The following is a 17,396-nucleotide window of genomic DNA, read 5'->3' on the forward strand; positions in this document are numbered from 1 at the left end:
TTCCTGCTGTAAATCCACATGATTCTAAGCAGTAAAGGATGCCACTGAACAGCTGTTCTGGTTGCAGCTCTAAACAAGGACATTAGCCCAAGCCCATATTCCTTAATTTAAATATTTATATTTTATTTTAAGGTTTGTGTGCAGAATGTTTTTAGGTTGCAAAGAGAGTGTGATTGATCTAATATAACAGCTACTTGGATTTTACTTGTCAGAAAGCATAAATAGTTGCAGCTCAATAGGTTTTTTTTGAGCTCATTGTCACAGCTGCTATATTGTTTTGACAGATATTCTTTCTGAAGATGATGTAGAGCTTCCCTCTTGAGAGGTTTGCCTTCTCAGCTTTTGCTATAGAATCACACTTGTACTAAATGAAACACTTGATTAATTATGTAATGTGAAAGGACCTACAGAAGCTTTGGCTAAAGCTTTCTGCCAGGTCATTAGATGCACAGTCATAGATCTAAGTATGCTTCTCTGTTTACCTACCAGTGTCATGGGGGGGGGAGAACATGTAATTAGCTGCAATTAACAGTCAGATGTACTCAATTAATCTTTATTACCCAGGATGAGAAGGAAACTGTAAGCAGACTTCCGGTCTTTGGCGCTTTGAACGATGGTGACGTCTCTGGGTTCCTCCGAGAGACGTGTGCCATGAATCGGGGATTAGGAGGGAGCGTGATGGTGCATGCTCCCCCATGAAGCCTATAGGCAATGGGCTTCTAGCCAGGGGGCTTTGGAGAGCCCTACCTCCAGCCGGTAGCCAGTACAGGGGGGCTACTCCCTGCCCTGAAGGTCTACCCTGATTCCCAGTACTGGACTAGAAGCGACCACCGGAACAAGCATTTGGAGGTTTAGCGATTTTCTCTGCCTGGCGTGATCCCAGGGGCCGTTTTAGGACCTGGCTGGATCGATTCAAGGATTGATGAGTGAGTTGTCGTTGAAATGAGACACTAAAGCCTAGAAGTGAAGTCCCTCCACTACAAGCGTACAAACGAAGGGGGGGAGGGGACGCCCTATCTCCCGACGTTTTAAGCAAAAGCGAAAGCAAGGAGGGAGGGACTGATCAAACTGTGGCGATGGACTGTACCAGAGAGTTTTTCTAAAAGAAAGCGGAGCGTTTAAACAGAACTTAGAGACTTTGGCATTCTTTCTCGGCTGATGTAAACATCCTCAAAAGATGGCGACGAGAGGCGAAGAGAGAGGCGGGACCAATGTTTTCTTCAGAAAGGAGAAAGCGGAAAGTTAGGTTGTGATCTAACCACAGACTCTGTCTTTAAAGTGAATTTTGGGCCCTCTGGTGGCTAAAGTGAGAAGTGATCTGGATCTGTACTAAAAGCAGCTACACTTTTAAAGGGACAGTACATTGATCATAAAAACATATGAATGGCAAGGAGATTCTAAGTTTAGTTTTTTGTGGCTGGACTGGCAAGCTAATCGAAAAGCGGTTTCTTTGGAGTAAAGGGTTCGCTACCCTAACTTTATATGATCTGCTTGCTAAGAGAAAGGTTAGAATCTCCAATGAGCGTGTTGTAATTGCAACAAAAGGAAAGACTCTTTTGATCTAAGGAAGCAAAGATCTCCCAGGAAAAAAGGAACTTGGGTCATATCATGAATGGACAGATCTGGACTTATAGACACTAAAAGATAATTTAAGAAAGAAGATACATCGAAGACGGAAGAAGAAAAACGTGTTGTAATGTTCTTACTGAGGGAACATTGGTTTTAAAGATCTTGCCTATGGGTGGGGAGTAAAGTGTGGTGATGCTAAACTTTTCTTAAGGGCTGTAATTATTACGTTATAGCTTTGTAACTATCTGTTCAGTCAGATAAGCAGGTTTTGTCAATAGAAGCGATGATTGGCGGGCACTCTTCATGTTTGAAAGCAAATGTATAAGAGTAATAACTATGTTTTAAGCATTGTATAACCTCCATTCTTGGGTTTTTAGTTAGGTTTTCTTTACTTTTTCCTATAGATTGTAGATTTTCCCTCCCCAATTTCTGTTGTAGTTTTATAGAAATGCAAATAAAAAATTCCCCCCTCGGGGGGCTTAAAAAAAGAAAAGAAACTGTAAGCAGAGTATGTCCTTTACTCAGTCAGATGCAAGTGAGGGTAAAATTTCTGATTCAGTTCTCTCTACCACTTGGTAGCAATCACAACAATTTAAAAAAATATCAGTCAACTCGCCTCATCTTTGGATTAGTAGACTACTCAAAGTCCTACTTAACCCTTCTGGGTCAGTAAGGTGGCCCTGATAGAAACACTATTGTTATATAGTTGTACCTGTTCTCCGGAAATGCTGCTGCTTGTGGTCCAACACAGGTGTTGCTTCCTCTTAGTGGTGTTCCCAGTTATAGTAGGTTTGTTGAATTGTATGAAACTTAGTGGGAGCCACTAAAAAGCTTTTAGTGCTTTGTCTGTCTTTGTAGCCCTACCTTGAGTTTTTGATTAAGATGGGTAGCCAAGTTTGTCTGTAGCAGTAGAAAAGACCAAGAGTCCTGTAGCACCTTAAAGACAAACAAAATATGTGGCAGGGTATGGACTTTCGTGAGTCACTGCTCACTTCTTCAGATACTTCTGAAGAAGTGAGCAGTGCCTTGCGAAAGCTCATCCCGTGCCACATATTTTGTTAGTCTTTAAGGTGCTACAGGACTCTTGCTCTTTTCTACTGCTTGAGTTTTTGATCTGTCTTGAATATGAGAACGTAGGAATTGTTTTTTAAAAATATATTTATTCAAAGATTTGTATTCCAGCTCCACCCTCCCCCTAGACTTCAAGGCAGCTTACAATAGCATGCCAGCAAGCTATGCCGAACTGGTTAAAACAACCAAGATAATACAATCACATTGCATAACTACAGCAACAAATAGACAAAGCCCAGGTTAATCAACTGTGATCTCTACACTGGTTGAATCAGTACACTTGAAGTAGGGCTGCCTTGCATTTCTTTCTAAAGAGTCATCCTGTTCATGCCCTTCTTACCTCTTTGGGGAGGGCAGCAACTACGCACTGGCAGAGGCAAATTGAGCAAATCTAGGGAAGAGTATACATGGTGTGGGAGTTGATCTAAGGAGCACAACTGGTGCATTCTTTCAGTGATAATGCTATTAGAGGCTTTGGAGTAACAAGATGCCGTTTGCCCGTGCCACAAATAAGTCTGTCCATGTTGTTTTGGGTCAGGATTTTGTGGTTGTTATAAGTCATTGTGGATTTCACCTTTTTACAATGATGCATTCCTTTCTCTGAGTTCCTAATAAAGGTGCATAGTAAGTGTGAAGGTTATCAGTTCTTTCTAGGTTTGGCTATTGTTCACTTGAGTAATGCTAAAGAATGAAAATACTTAAGAAATACTTTTCCTCAGGGTTATGAACTACATTTCTTGGGAGAACTCACTGTGTGTGAAGGTTATGGGTGTGTGTGGAGATGTTGAAAGGGTGGGGGAGAGAGAAATCACATCTTCTTGGCTGTATTTATAATCAGAGCCATGGGTAGCTGACTGTCAAAATTAAAAGCTAGACCAAAACAATAAGAAGTAAACATAAGCATTTCATGCAAATAAGTGCAACAAGAGAATTGCATAAACAAGCACCTGGAAGTTTAGAATCCAAGTTCCCGATAGAAGAACACCATTTTAACTTAGCAATGGGAAACCAATTAAGGGAGAAGGATGAGTGACTCTTGGCCATATGATCCTTAAATGTGGCATTGCCACTGAAAAGGCTCTTTTGCTTGTAGCCATGCACTGCATGTTAGATCTGGGGGTAATTGTGTGTGGGCTTTTGGTGATGTATCTAAGTTCTCAGGTAGGTTTGTATGGGAGAAAGAGGTTCTTGACATCTTAAGTCCCAAATCACAGAGCACCGTAAAACCCAAAACAAGCAGTTGGACTTAGATCAGGAAACTAACTGAAAGCCAGTGTGGTTGCTATAAAATCAGAATTTTATGCTCCTAGTGGCTACCAGCTAGTTCCTGGTAGCTTTACAGCAGCAGCCCCACCTAAAACTTATCACAGAATCGGGTTGCTATTGTGGAAAGCATTTCCAATAGCATTTACAACTACATTTTCATTTGCTGCCATGTACTTTTCAATGTGTTGCCTGATGGAAATCATAAATGTTCTGTAAAATTCAAGATATTGGATAAAATGTCAGTGCTAGTGATAGATAGTTATGCCTAGGAAAGAAAACCGGATTTGATCCTGGCCTTCCCAGTAGGTGTATTTGCACTACAACATAGTGTGACATGGGAAAATGTCATAACTTTTAAGATGTTTAATAATACAGTGCTGCATTTAAGGTGGGAAAGGAACACTTGGCTCATTGTCTTCTGTAATAAATGTTAAAAAGCAGGTAACGTGTCTCTACAACCAGTGTTTGGGATGCCCTCCTCTTGCTAAAGGCAGGTGCTGAAGGTTACTTTGAAGTTTTTTGATATTAATCAAGAATTGCCTTTGTTTATGGAATCTAGTTGAGTATTGTGATTAAATATCAGTTTGATCAGAGTAACATTGCCACTACATTAATTGGAGCTTTGTGTCTAGCATTTTCCATGAAACAATGCACATTCATTTTGGCATAATGGTGGTGCTGGAACAAGAACAAGGCAGCAGTCTATTAAAAAAAAACACCTTCCCCCCCTTTACATTAGCTACAGTATGCAAATCAGAAGTTACTTATTTTAGAATCTTTGATGTTACCCTTATTAGTGACCTGTTGCCCATTTTTCTCCCACTTTATTCTTTTCAAGCTGCAAAGTTGTTTTATTAATTAGCTGAAATCTAATCTACATCAAGCTTATTTTTGAGTGTTGCCCCAGGTTTTTTCTCATATAGTGTTTCCTTACTGACCCTGGTTTTTCTGAAAACTAGTGTTGCCCCAGGTTGTTTCTCATATAGTGCTGCTTCCTTACTGACCCTGGTTTTTCTGAAAACACTAGAGTTTTTTTCCACATATGCTGTCAAGAACAGAGGAGGCTGTTGTGAACTCACATACAAGTTACTGATGTTTATGGTAATAATCTTTTCAAAAGGGGGGAGGTTGTCTTACCTTCAGGGTCATCTTCTTCGTGTAAATATGTATTTTGTGTGTGTGTGTGTATATATGGGATATCTAGTCTATATGTGCTATAATAGAGGTAGAGCAATTTTGGTATCATGGGTGTGAACAGATGGCACGTTGAATAATTTTCAGTGATGTTTGTGCTTAACATCTTGTTTTAACAGGTGTGATCTGTCAACAGTTGTAGAGGTGTATCTGATTCTACTAAGTGAACCAATTCTGAAAACTGTTTCTTCACCACCACTGTTAGACTGAAGGATGGAATTCATGAACATGAGTGTATAATAATGTAGACTTGAATTGCAGTGCTGTTTTCTATTCTGAAAGGCATTCTCTGAAGGAACACAAACCAGCCTAAAGCACTTGAAGGAGAAATGCATTAAATTCAGATTCTGTCTTAAAGCCTTCTACGGCTTGCTGCATTGAATATTATTTTCAATTAATAGGTACAATTGATTTTTAACTCTGTTTGGAAGACTAATTATTTTGGTTTATTTCACCAGTTTCTGATAGTTTTCTAGTAAATTGATGTTTACTATGTGACTTCTTAAAGAATAGTTACTCTTATTAGTCCAGCTTAATTTGGAGATCTGCGATGGATGTATTCTAAAGTAATCAAATTGCTAAACAATGCTAATTCATTCTCTTTCCCCCTCTCTCATGCAGCTGTATGGGGAAGCGTCGTCAACATGAGGTAACTTTTCAAAACATCTTTGTGGACATAAACTAGAATTGTTTTCCTTGCCTGAATAAGAAATCTCTGTGTCCTCCCAAATCTTTTCCTCTCTTCCATGGAAGAAGAGTAAAAGGGAATAAATGATGACTATCAGAGACGTCTCTTGCTAAAGGTGGCTAGCCGCAGATCTCGGATATGATTTTAGTGAGGGGGCAAACAGGATGCAACTTTTGGTTATTCTTTTATATTTTTTCGGTTTAATTTGCTGGAATTTTTTGTCAGTGCAGGAAAAAAATGCTCAATTTCTTGCTCAAGTAATGAAGGTTCTCCACAAATAGTGTTTGTCTGTTGCCTTCTGGTTGTCTTGTGGCTTTAATGGACAAGGGGCAGAAACAGACCGGGAGAAGTTTAACTTCTGTTAGCATGTCTAATTCCTCAACTCCAGTATCTTGTACAGCCATGTTTAGGGACATGTTTATTGCCATTCTCTTTGCTGCTACCTTTTCTGCTGTGAAAACTACTGGACGACCCCCCCCCATACCATGAAACACCTGCTTTTCATATGAGCAGTGATAGCCTTTGACAGGTACACTGTACACCTGTGCTCTTCACAGTAGCCTTTTCTGTGTAGAGCTAATGGTAGTGTGTATACTAGGTTTTCCATTTTCTGTGCCGCAGCCTGTGAAACAGGTTATGGTGAGAAACGGTTGCTAGTTCAGTGCTCCCTTCTCAGCTTCATACCTTGCTGGAATTTAAGCCCAAGGTCTCTTCCACATTGTCATTTTTGTCATTCGTTTGTCCCTATTGCTTCAGGGTCCCCCTCCCCCCATGTGTTTTGCTCTCTCTAGTAGTCCAGAGGGAGCTAAACACACGTGGAGGGGGGGGACCCTGAAGCAATAGGGACAAAAGAGTGACAAAAATGACAGCGGCGGACGAGCTGCAAGGCTTAGATCCAGGAGTAGACTTGTGCTAATGGAAGGGTGGGTCTGGTTTCTTGCTGCAGACCTCCAGTTCACCACCACCCCCTTCCATGCTGTTCCTAGAGCATTCCCTTGGGAACAGCATTTTGGAGGGAATTTCAGACTGCACCGGAAGTAGGCAAGGAAATCCTGTTTGACTGAAATGCCATCTGTTAACGGAGATTTACCGTGAGACCAAGGCCTAAGTCACCCTGCTCTCAGTTCAGCACTCTGTTTGCAATACAGTAATGGCTTTCGCGCTTCCTGCAGTGACCAGTTCATTTTCTAGAAAAGGGAAAAGTTCCTATATGCTGTTTCACTTCTTCAAAGGCTGAAGGATAGAGTCTCTTTCTGGCCTCAAAAATTCCGGGTGAAAGAGTTCTCCCGATACAAACAGAATGTACTTGACGTGTATCACAGTTTTCTTGCCTGCTTAAGTCAACCTAAGGTCAAAAAGATGGCTGTTGTCAGGAAAACATTGAAATGTGATGGTGTGGGATTCTGGTCCCTTAAGTGCTTTTTTTCTGATGCCATTGGGTAGTTTGTGGAAAGGCAGCTAAGCACTTGAACATTCAAAAACAGTGTTACAGAAGTCAGCTGGGAGACTTGTTTAAATAGGAGTATAGGGTAATACGGTTTTGCAAACAAATGTGAGAGGAATTGTTTACCTGATTTCTCACACACTGTGGCATATGTGTGTCTAGTTAATAAAAGCCCTTCTGTTACTGAAGGTGTCCCAGCCATTCAGTAAAGTAAAAGAGCACTGTTTTACCTGAATGAACTTTATTTTAGCACTGGAGCCTCCCATGAAACCCTCAGGATGCAAAACACATTAAACAGTTCCTTTATTTGTCCGTTAAACGGTATTAAAATGAGATGCCCAGACAGATGTATGCAAGTTCACTCAGAAGTAGGTATATTAGCTTGGTGGGTACAAATTCTCCTTATGTGGATTATGTTGTCAAACTTCCTGTTTGCACAAATCCTTTTAAGCAGTTATTTGCTAAAGAAAGTGTTTGAAATCTATGCACAAACAAAGTACATGTTGTTTCTAAAAATCAATAGTATGGACCGTTTGGAGTAGCATAACAGTCTCTGAGTGTGATTCTGGGAAGCTGCTTCCTGGCACAGTCTCGATGTAAGGGAATGTGGAATATCTGTTGCTTCCTTCTCTGCCTGAAGGCAAATCAAGGAACAATAGCAGCCTAGATCACTCCCCCACTGAAGTGATGATGAGAAACATGCGGCAGTATTCATGCTGGAATTAATGTAGGAATAGACTGCTGCCTGAAAGATGTCGTCCAAATAAACAGTTTGAACAGTTCATCCTCTATAATTACCTTTGGTTGGGTTATCCATACAGAACCCTTCTGAAGTTGATCCAGGAGGCTACGAGAGTTATTGTTCTGCACAATATTCTTGAGTTTTCTCTTCTCCAGTGTTCTTAACATCAGAGAGAGGGTCATTTTGTATTTTACTTTTTCTAGTTGGCTTGTGCACCGAAGGTTCTGTGTAGGTAGTCAGTTCATATTAGTAATGGCGGGGGTAACTTCAAACTTGCAGGTTTGCCTCTCTGACCATCAGTTTTTGCCTCTGAAGCACATCTCACTCACAGAAATTCATCCGCAGAATTTAATAAGTCTTATACCACTCTTATTTTCCAACTCTTGCATTTCACATATGGATGGGCCTCTGAATGTTTGCTACAAAGCAAATGTGTCTTCATCACTGGAAAAAAGGCACTTACCGTTTCCTTTGCTATCTTCTTATGTTCATAGAATCTGATTTAAAATCCACATAAGCAGATTAATGAATACTGTAGACAGTAAAAATACTATTACTGTAAAAAGGAGGAGGAGGAGGGAAGACCTTTAATGGCATAGTAATACAGCGATTTTAAAAAACCCAGAAACTTGACACCAATAAATATATATACACATACATTAAAAAAAGTCTCAGCATAACAGAACCCATTTAAAATTAATAAAATGGAGGGGAGAAAGTACATTTAAGTATTACAGTCTCTAACCCTTAACTTCCATACACATGATAGGAACTCAGTGACAAATGCAGTAATTTCAGGAGATTTGTCAGACAGCAAAAAAACTGAGTCATTATTAGACATAGATTTTCCAGAAGAAAGAAGGGGACGGATCAAGGGATGACATAACGAAGCGTAATGGGAACAACAGAAAAGAATATGTTGCACAGAATCAGGTTCATTGTAAAGACAAGTACAGACTCTTTCTTTATAAGATTACCATTATAGAACATTATGATGCAAGTTAAAATAAAGTTCTGAAGTATCTTCTTCTTCTTCTTCTTCTTCTTCTTTGCAGTGTGAACATTAGGTCATTTTTGCTCACTTAGCAATAAACCCTAAACTGTTAGTTCCAGTATTATGAAATTACATACAGCAGAATTGTTTCTGAAAATAACAGAATAAATAGTCTCCTTTTAAAAACCCTACTTTCTGATGCGTGTTCAGAGTCAGATTGGATTTCTCTGAAAAATGTTTACTTTTGCTATTCCTGCAGCAGCAGCAGGCTGAAAGTCAGCTGGGTTCTGTGTCGTGTTACTCGTAATTGTACACGTTGCATGAATTCTGTGCAACAGCTTTCAAAACTCATAGGATTAATTGGGTTTGGTTGAGGACATTGCTCACACTCAGAAAGCATTTTATATGATGACCCTTGAGATGAAGAATGCAACCGTACACACAAAGTTTTGGTTACCCACAGATGTCCTGAATGAAGGCACTACCCTTGACAGGTGCAGAACTGAGTTATACTCTCTGTTCCCTGAAAAATATCATTGTGTGTCTGTGTGCTGAGACTTGTAGATCTCTTCAGGTATATGTGCATCATTGGATCGTGCCTGATGTTCTTCATGTGGCATGTGAGAGTGCATTGGGTGCACAAAACTGCCTTGAGTTCCCATGTTTTAGAGCCTACATTCTGGTCATCTCTGTAAGGCAGCACAAATTCACGTGACAAAAAGGAATTATAATGCTTTCCTTCTCAAAAAAAGGTTTATTCTTTATATGTAAAGAACAAAGCCTCCATATTTGAAGGTAGAGTGGTCCTGTTTACCAGATTCTGGAGGCATCAGGCAGTGGCCGTTGCTTTCCTGTCCTGCTTATGACTTTCACGGAGCATCTACCCATTGCCTGAGACTTAGTCTTGGACTAGATAGACCTTTTGTCTGATCTTACAGAGCTGTTGTTACATTCTTCTGTTCTCTTGTGTCTTTATACCAACAGGTCTATCCAGGATAATGGTGATCAAAAAATGGAAAACAAGATTGAAGAGGTACACTGGTTATTTAATACTAGATTGGCTTTATTGTGTTCTGCTTCTGCAAACTTGAAATATTTACCCTAATGTTATTACCAGATAGGAGTGTGCCCTCTTTTCGTTTTTTTTTTAATATGGATCTTCATCCTTTTATTTCCTCCCTCTGAAATATTGCTGCAGTTCTTAAATTATCCCTTCTACTCTGGCATGCAGTTTTGCTGGTCTTCATGCCTGTTTATTCATGCTGAAAAGCACAAATTCATTGGCAAATGTTTCCTAAATTGTTTATATTTTTACGCCCCACCCTGTCCCAGCTCTTATGGTGGACAACATATAATCAGCAAAGATGAAAACATAAAAATACATTAATATGCAACCAAATTAACTTCCTGCTGTTGTTCAGATGTGCATATCTACCATCAAGGATCACATTATATATGAGCATTGAAATGCGCTACATATGTTTTTAGATTTTTGGTGGCCTCCTTAATGAAAGATAGATATTTCAGGGGCAACTCATAAAACTATCCAAACCCAAAGGCTTGGTCACTGGTACTGGGGGTGTGAGAGATTGGAGGGGGGGGGGAGTTGTGGCAGCATCCTGCTGTCACAGCTTTTTCTGAAGGTGAAATGAAAATTTTCCCCCTGCTTAATACTTGTACACCAGGCTGCACAGAAGCAAGACTAGTAAAAATGTTGGTAACTCTAAGCAGGAGGGGCAGCAGTATCTTGCCTCAGTGTATCGGTTTTTAGGGGATAGACAGATCTCTGCATTGACATTTGACATTTCCAGAAATTTCCAGAAATTTTTAAACTATGGGGGGGGGACCCTCGAAAACATGTATATATATGCAATTCTGATGTTCTTATCAAACTTTACTGTTTTAAAAACATAAAATGCATCATTCATAACTTTGATAGCGTATACTACTTGACATATTTATGAATGCCCCTCCAACATGGTCTTATTACCTGTTTAAAGAAACAAAGGTAGGGGTCTATCTTTTTTGCCTGTCTCTCCCCCCACCCCACCCCGGCTTGAAGCACTGAGGCTTGGCTTCAATTTGCAGTTTTCTGTATTTGTATGTTTATGGCGGGAAATTTATGTCTGGTTTTATATATTACTTTAGATCCCCTGACAAAACAACTTGTTTAAACATTTAGGGATCTCTGAGTTTAACCCAATAAAATCTCTTTCCACTGCACCATAGTTTTTCTTCTTCTCTGCTTTGACTATGTATTGATTGCCCTCCCCCCTCCCTACTTCACAGGATTGTTGTGATGATAAAATAGAGAAGGGGAGAATGTTGTAATCCACCTTGGGTCCCCTTTGGGGAGAATTGTGAGTTATACAGTTCTCTCAGTCAAAACCAGCCATTTTATTTGCATTTACTTTGGAGCAGACCTGCCAGATCTCAGCAGGCTGTTCTTCAGAGCAAGCATATGTACGACTGGATTGTAAGAGAGACAGATTTGGATTCACGTTTTCTCCAGTAGGACAAGGCAAGAAAATATGTAAACAACAACACATTTCCTAGGTGTCTAATGAATCAAAGCCTGAGTTCCACTAAACAGTTAAGCAGTGTTAGCATTTCATTAGTGATGGGATCTTGTGGGGGCATTTAAAAGCTTGGTGTGGGGCAGAACTCAGCTGCTTTTTTACTAGTATACCGTGCTGACCTATGAGGGCTTGCTTTCACCTTGGTCTTGTCTAAACTGAGCAAAAAGGTTTCTCCCTGTTCTGTTATCCCCCCCCATCCCTCTCAAGTTACACGTTTGTGTTGCAGTGTTTAATTTGAGAGCATAGCTGTAATATAAATTAGTGAATCTTAGTCCTGTTACCTAATATAGCTAGGTACTAGGCACTAGTAATTCTTGTAATCTCTTACGATTTGTTGCTCTTGTGGAGAAGTGCATATGCAAGAAGACCCACAAAGCGTTTACTTGTGGTTTTTGTGTTTAGGTTGTTGGGCCTTTAAGGGAGAAGATCCGAGAACTGGAAAAAAGGTATGTGTGTTTGAAGATATTGCCCATAGACAATGGTTGTGTAATTCTCTTGAAACATGAAGAAACTTGACCAAGAATATTGGAGTGGTGATTTGGAACACTGACTGAACTCACATTTGCATAGCTTCTCTTCAGAAAATACCTAAGCCTTGTACATGGCTGAAGTCTGTGGCATTGTTTGGAGCAGAGCTTCCAGGCCTGTGTTTGGGAGATCTTAGTGTAATTTAGTTAATAAATACATCCAGAACACACATTCAGATTGAAAAAATATTGCAGCTTTTGAGGCTAGAATGCTCCCTTATCCCAATGTATTCAAAGTTAATGGGTAAAGAACAATGTTCCCTCTAAGCTGTGGAGTCTTGTGAGCAAAATGTCTACTTTGTGAGCTCCTGGCATTAAAGTTGTGAGCAAGCGATTTGGCTGCTGCATCGATTAGTTTGTTCTGGAGCCCTCCTTCCTGAGCTAAGACAAAAACGTGTGAGCTGGAGGCTAAAAAACTGTGAGCTAGCTCACACGAACTCAGCTTAGAGGGAACACTGGTAAAGAATAGAATAACTTTGTATAGGGTGGCACTGTAAATGTGTTAGGCTGCAGGCAGGGAAATAATCAGAAGCTGCAAGGGTGCTATTGGATCCCATCTGCACCTTATTTTTGAGCACCCCACCGTACTGATGTTGGGTTTTTATCTACTACTTTGAATCCACAATCTAATGATTTTTACCACAAATAAAATATCTCATAACATCGTTACTGACAGCAGCAACATGACTCTTGAGGCACAATTTTATACTACTCTGTTATTTAATATATTTATATATTACATTTCTACTGGTGTATTAAGGGCAGTTTACAGCCTAAAAAGAATATATGCTCTATATAAATAAGAAAACAGAACAACAAAGAGGGGGGGGGGAACCACACACAGAAGCAAATTCGGGTTCTAGCTCTTAGATAAGTTATCTAGCTGTTCTGTGGAGATGTATGAACCAGGAGCTTCTCTCTTGGTTCTCCTGCCAAGTCTGCAGGGGCTCCAGGCCTCAAGATGGCAAGGGGCAGCTTATTTACTTTGGCAGGACTCAAAGCACTCTGCTTTTTAAAGGCTCACCTCTTCAGGCTCCTGTTGGGCTCTGGGAAAGGAGGGGGGGAGTCACCCATTAACAATGCTGCTCCACACTTCAGCTTTTGGGCAGACCTACAAAATTTATTGAAGATGATTAAAAAATAACAGATCACTGCATGGTGACAGTGAGAAAGCAAACATGCCAGCATCAGCAAAGTTTCAAGCTCTCAGACCCACATGATCTGGAAGGTGAGTAAGAGAGTTCTAAAGAAAAGTGATATTAAACAACCTGCCAGCCAATCAAGGCCAAATAACTAATTATTATTTGCAGGTCTAGAGTGCTTAAAGAAAAGCACCAAGGTCTCAGCTGGAACAGTTCAGGAATGTTAAGTTAGCACTCCTTTACAAGACCCAAGCTGTAATGACTAACAGTCTCTGTTGCAAGTTAAGCATCTAAAAGGGAAATAACTTAAATAACAAATAATACAGAATGGCCTGCTTTTAGTCGATTTGATTGGTCATTTTCTCCTTTTGGTTTAATTAGCTGTTTAAACTACCACAAAAGGTTTTGTCGTCTCAGCTGTTTGCCTCTTTTTTGCTTGATGTTATATTGTTTGTTTTTATGGATGTGGATGTTTTCCTGAGGCTAGATACCACCCGAAATATTTCCCCCATCACAATTTACCTCCTACCACACTACTTGAGTTCCAGTGGGAACGTAAAAGGTTTGAAGGGATAGAATCTGGCCCTTGGGTATAAATCCACTCAAGCCTGGATTGATAATTGAGAGATAATGAGGTAAACTAACAGGAACAATTCAAAAGTGAACAAGAAGGAAGTTTATTCAGAAGGTAACACACAACTGAGGTATGGTTTTATAAATAATACATGCCCAAGGAAACCCCTTTGTCAGGCAGGTTGATAACATACAAGCAGGGGGACCCGCAATACTCGCAGGGGAGGGCGTATTCCCCACAGCTCTCAGCCTGTAGAAGCAGGAGGAGCTCCGCAGGAAGAGGAGGCGGCAGCAGGTGAGCCCAGCAGGCGGACCCAGCAGGCCCGCCAAGCCTTCTCCCTTCTCTCTTCCCCCACGGCGGCGGCAAGGCCTGAGGCCTGCCCTCCCTCAACACTGGTGGCGGCGAGGCCTGAGGCCCGCCAAGACTCCTCCCTCCCCCTCTGGCGGCCAAGCCTTCTCCCGCCCCTGCCCCCCCAGCGGTGAGGCCTGAGGGCCACCAAGCCTTCTCCCTCTCCCCAGCAGCAGCGAGGCCTGAGCAGCTCACAGCCGCAGACCCAAGCCTTCTCCTCCTCCAGTGGCGGCAGCAGCAGCAAGACAGTTGCCAGGGCGTTCTCTGCACATGCACAGGGAACGTTCTTTTACTTTTGGGGCGATTTAAGTATCCCCCTATAGTTTTTAAAACTTTTTAGATTTTTCTGCACACCTGGGAACTGCTCCAAGTGTGCAGGAAAATCTCTCTGCCCTCCAAGTGCCCCCAATGTGCGGATTTAGATATCCGCACAGAGGGGGTAACTTGGCTATTATATAGACAGAGTTTTCTGCTGCAACTTAGTTTCACACTAGACACAGCAAATCCCGCTTGTGATGCCTTTTTACACTCTGTTACCCAAACTGGAAAACTTAACCACAGATCTGATATCTCTACAGATCTTTACTTTGCATTCCTAGTAAAACCACCCTTCTGTTTTACTCCCAACTTCCCACTATCCAACTGTCAGCCCTCAAAATCTGACATTCCAACAGTCAGATTTTACCTGGTCTTCCAGTAGGCAGCTCCCATTGGCTGGTTCAAATTGCCACTGTTGTTGGCTCTGCTGTTGCTAGGGTAACTTCTGTCCTCTATCCGTCACAATGGGACTGTGTCTCTGGTTTGTTTTTAGTAGTGTTTTGTTATATTGTTTGCTGCTTAATAAACATCTTTTGGAGATTTAATATTTAATAAATATAAGTAGCTGTCTTTAGGAGACTGTTCTGGGAGGGCAGAAACCAAATGGTAGTTGATCCCAGCCAGGCCGGTAGCATGTGCAGACAGAGTTCAGGCTGCATTGAGTAAAGTATGCTACTTACATGTATATCAACAGGTAATGGGTTTGTGGGAAAAACCAATTGGACTTGGAAACATTTCTGTTTCTGGTAATTTGCAGTTCAAGTTTCAGAATTTGGCCTGAATGTATCCTTGAGATCTGCAGGTTTGGAATTAATTCAGGGTTACATGTAGGTCTTAGTAGCCTTAGATAGATGCTTCCTACACCAGTTCAGTAAAATCACAAGTTGGAGGCAATGGCATTGTTCCCTTCCTGCCTGAATGTCCTTCCATGTTCAGCTCTACACTGATTGCTGAAACACACCCACACAGCTGTGGAAATATACAAGCTGACCACTTTTGTATTGAAAATTCCGAAGTTTTGTGCTTTTTAGATTAGATATATCTATACTAACAAGCAGTTTAGTATCAGATATAAGCCTTTACTTTTTAAAAATAGCTCTTCTGGAATTCAAGAATGTTACCTTCTTTAATGGAATCTAGTATTTTTCAGCAAGAACATTTGCTAAGGGCAAAAAGTGTGCATTCAAATAACAGGCTGCCTAATAGGTTCCCCCAAGAGCAGTTGTATGTTTAGAAAGTACTGTGTTCTACTGCAAGGGTATTGTGCTGCCGGAACAACAGAGTTTCCTTAACCTCTAGTAGGATATTTTGCACAACACAAGGAGAACATGGAGATCCAAAATGAAACAATAGCCAGTTTGGTGTAGTGGTTAAGAGTGGTGAACTCTAATCTGGAGAACTGGGTTTGAATGGCCACTCCTCCACATGCAGCTGCTGGGTTACCTTGGATCAGTCACAGTTCTCTTGACAGCTGTTCTCTCAAGAGCAGTTCTCTCAGCCCCACCTACCCCACAGGGTATCTGTTGTGGGGAGAGGAAGGGAAGGATATGTAAGTCTCTCTGAGTGAAGGGTGGAGTATAAATCCAATCTCCTCCTCCTCCTATTCTAGCATTTTTAGACAGTTATTGAAAACTAGCACTGAACATTTGCTAAAAGTTTTCTTTCTAAACTTTTCATTCACTTGTGATGAATAAACAAATTATTTCAGTTCTCCAAAGTACATTTCTGTTCATTTTGACCATGTGAAACTCAACACTTGGGGAAAGCTGTGTTGTTTTATATTCTGTAGTCATCTTACATATTTTATGTAATGCATGCCAGGCATCAGTGAACAGTGATCTAGCTGAGCAAAAGTATGTCAGCACTAAAAACTGAAGTATGCAATGTAGCAAAAATGGCAAGTAAGTGGTCTTCAGTTCTCCAGTGTTTCTTTACATGCAGAAGTAACTCTCCACCAATTTTACTAATCTTTAAATCTTTGTGTTTCTGTTTTGAAATGTTCCTTAGTTTTACTCAGAAGTATCCACCGGTGAAGTTCCTGTCTGAAAAGGATCGTAAAAGGATTTTGGTAAGTTAGCAACTTTAAAAAATAATCAGAATGCCAAATATCCATGTAAGGTTAATGAGAAAAAATGACAAGACACAAATAATTTTTTCTGTGGCCTAAAGGAATACACTTATTTAAAGCTTTTTCCCTCTCTGCTCCGTTCCGAGGGCTCCAGGCTGTTAGTTGCACAACAAAACATGTGAATAGTAGTCAGTGAACAAACAAGGGGAAACTGCAAATGATGCTTCAGCAGGTCTCCAGTAGAAGGTAGCTGGAAGCTGAGAATGCCCTACTCACGCGTCCTACTTTGGTGTGCAGTACAGTATAATTTGGAGCTGTGGTGGCTCAAGTGGTTAAGACGCTGAGCTGCAGGCTGTGGAAGGTCAGTAGTTCAGCAGTTCAAGACCCGGGTGCCGCAAGACGGAGTGAGCTCCCGTCTCTAGTTCCAGCTCCTGCCAACCTAGCAGTTCGAAAGCAAGAAATTGCAAGTAGATAAATAGGTACCACTTTAGTGGGAAGGTAACAGCGTTCCGTGCGCCTTGGTGTTCAGTCATGCCAGCCACATAACCACGGAAACGTCTTCGGACAGCGCTGGCTCTTCGGCTTTGAAACGGAGATGAGCACTGCATTCGACTGGCTTTCGAGCAAGGGAACCTTTACCTTTACGTTTTTACAGTATAATTTGGGATGTGAAGTGGTAGATCTCATCAGATTTCGGAAGCTAAGCTGGGTCATGAGGTGAGAGACCATCAAGGAAGACTCTGCAGAGGAAGGCAATGGCAAACCACCTCTGCTTCTCACCTGCCTTGAATGCCTCTCTGTAAAGTCAGTTGCCACTTGACAGTACATATATACAGTATAATTTAAAAGGGCTCTATTAATTGATTTGAAAT

The 17,396-nt window shown here is 41.0% G+C and overlaps 1 protein-coding gene across 1 annotated transcript in view; it reads left to right on the forward strand.

The window, feature by feature from the left end:
* UXS1 (UDP-glucuronate decarboxylase 1) overlaps positions 1-17,396 on the forward strand; it is a 47,843-nt gene that overhangs the window by 5,476 nt on the left and 24,971 nt on the right. The window contains exons 2-5 of the mRNA XM_015428547.1: positions 5,722-5,749; positions 9,953-10,001; positions 11,950-11,993; positions 16,464-16,524. Of these exons, the coding sequence (XP_015284033.1) occupies positions 5,722-5,749; positions 9,953-10,001; positions 11,950-11,993; positions 16,464-16,524 (182 nt within the window). The remainder of the gene's footprint in view (positions 1-5,721; positions 5,750-9,952; positions 10,002-11,949; positions 11,994-16,463; positions 16,525-17,396) is intronic.

The sequence above is a fragment of the Gekko japonicus genome, unplaced genomic scaffold (assembly GCF_001447785.1).
Source record: "Gekko japonicus isolate JY-2015 unplaced genomic scaffold, Gekko_japonicus_V1.1 scaffold718, whole genome shotgun sequence".
NCBI classification, from domain to species: domain Eukaryota; kingdom Metazoa; phylum Chordata; class Lepidosauria; order Squamata; family Gekkonidae; genus Gekko; species Gekko japonicus.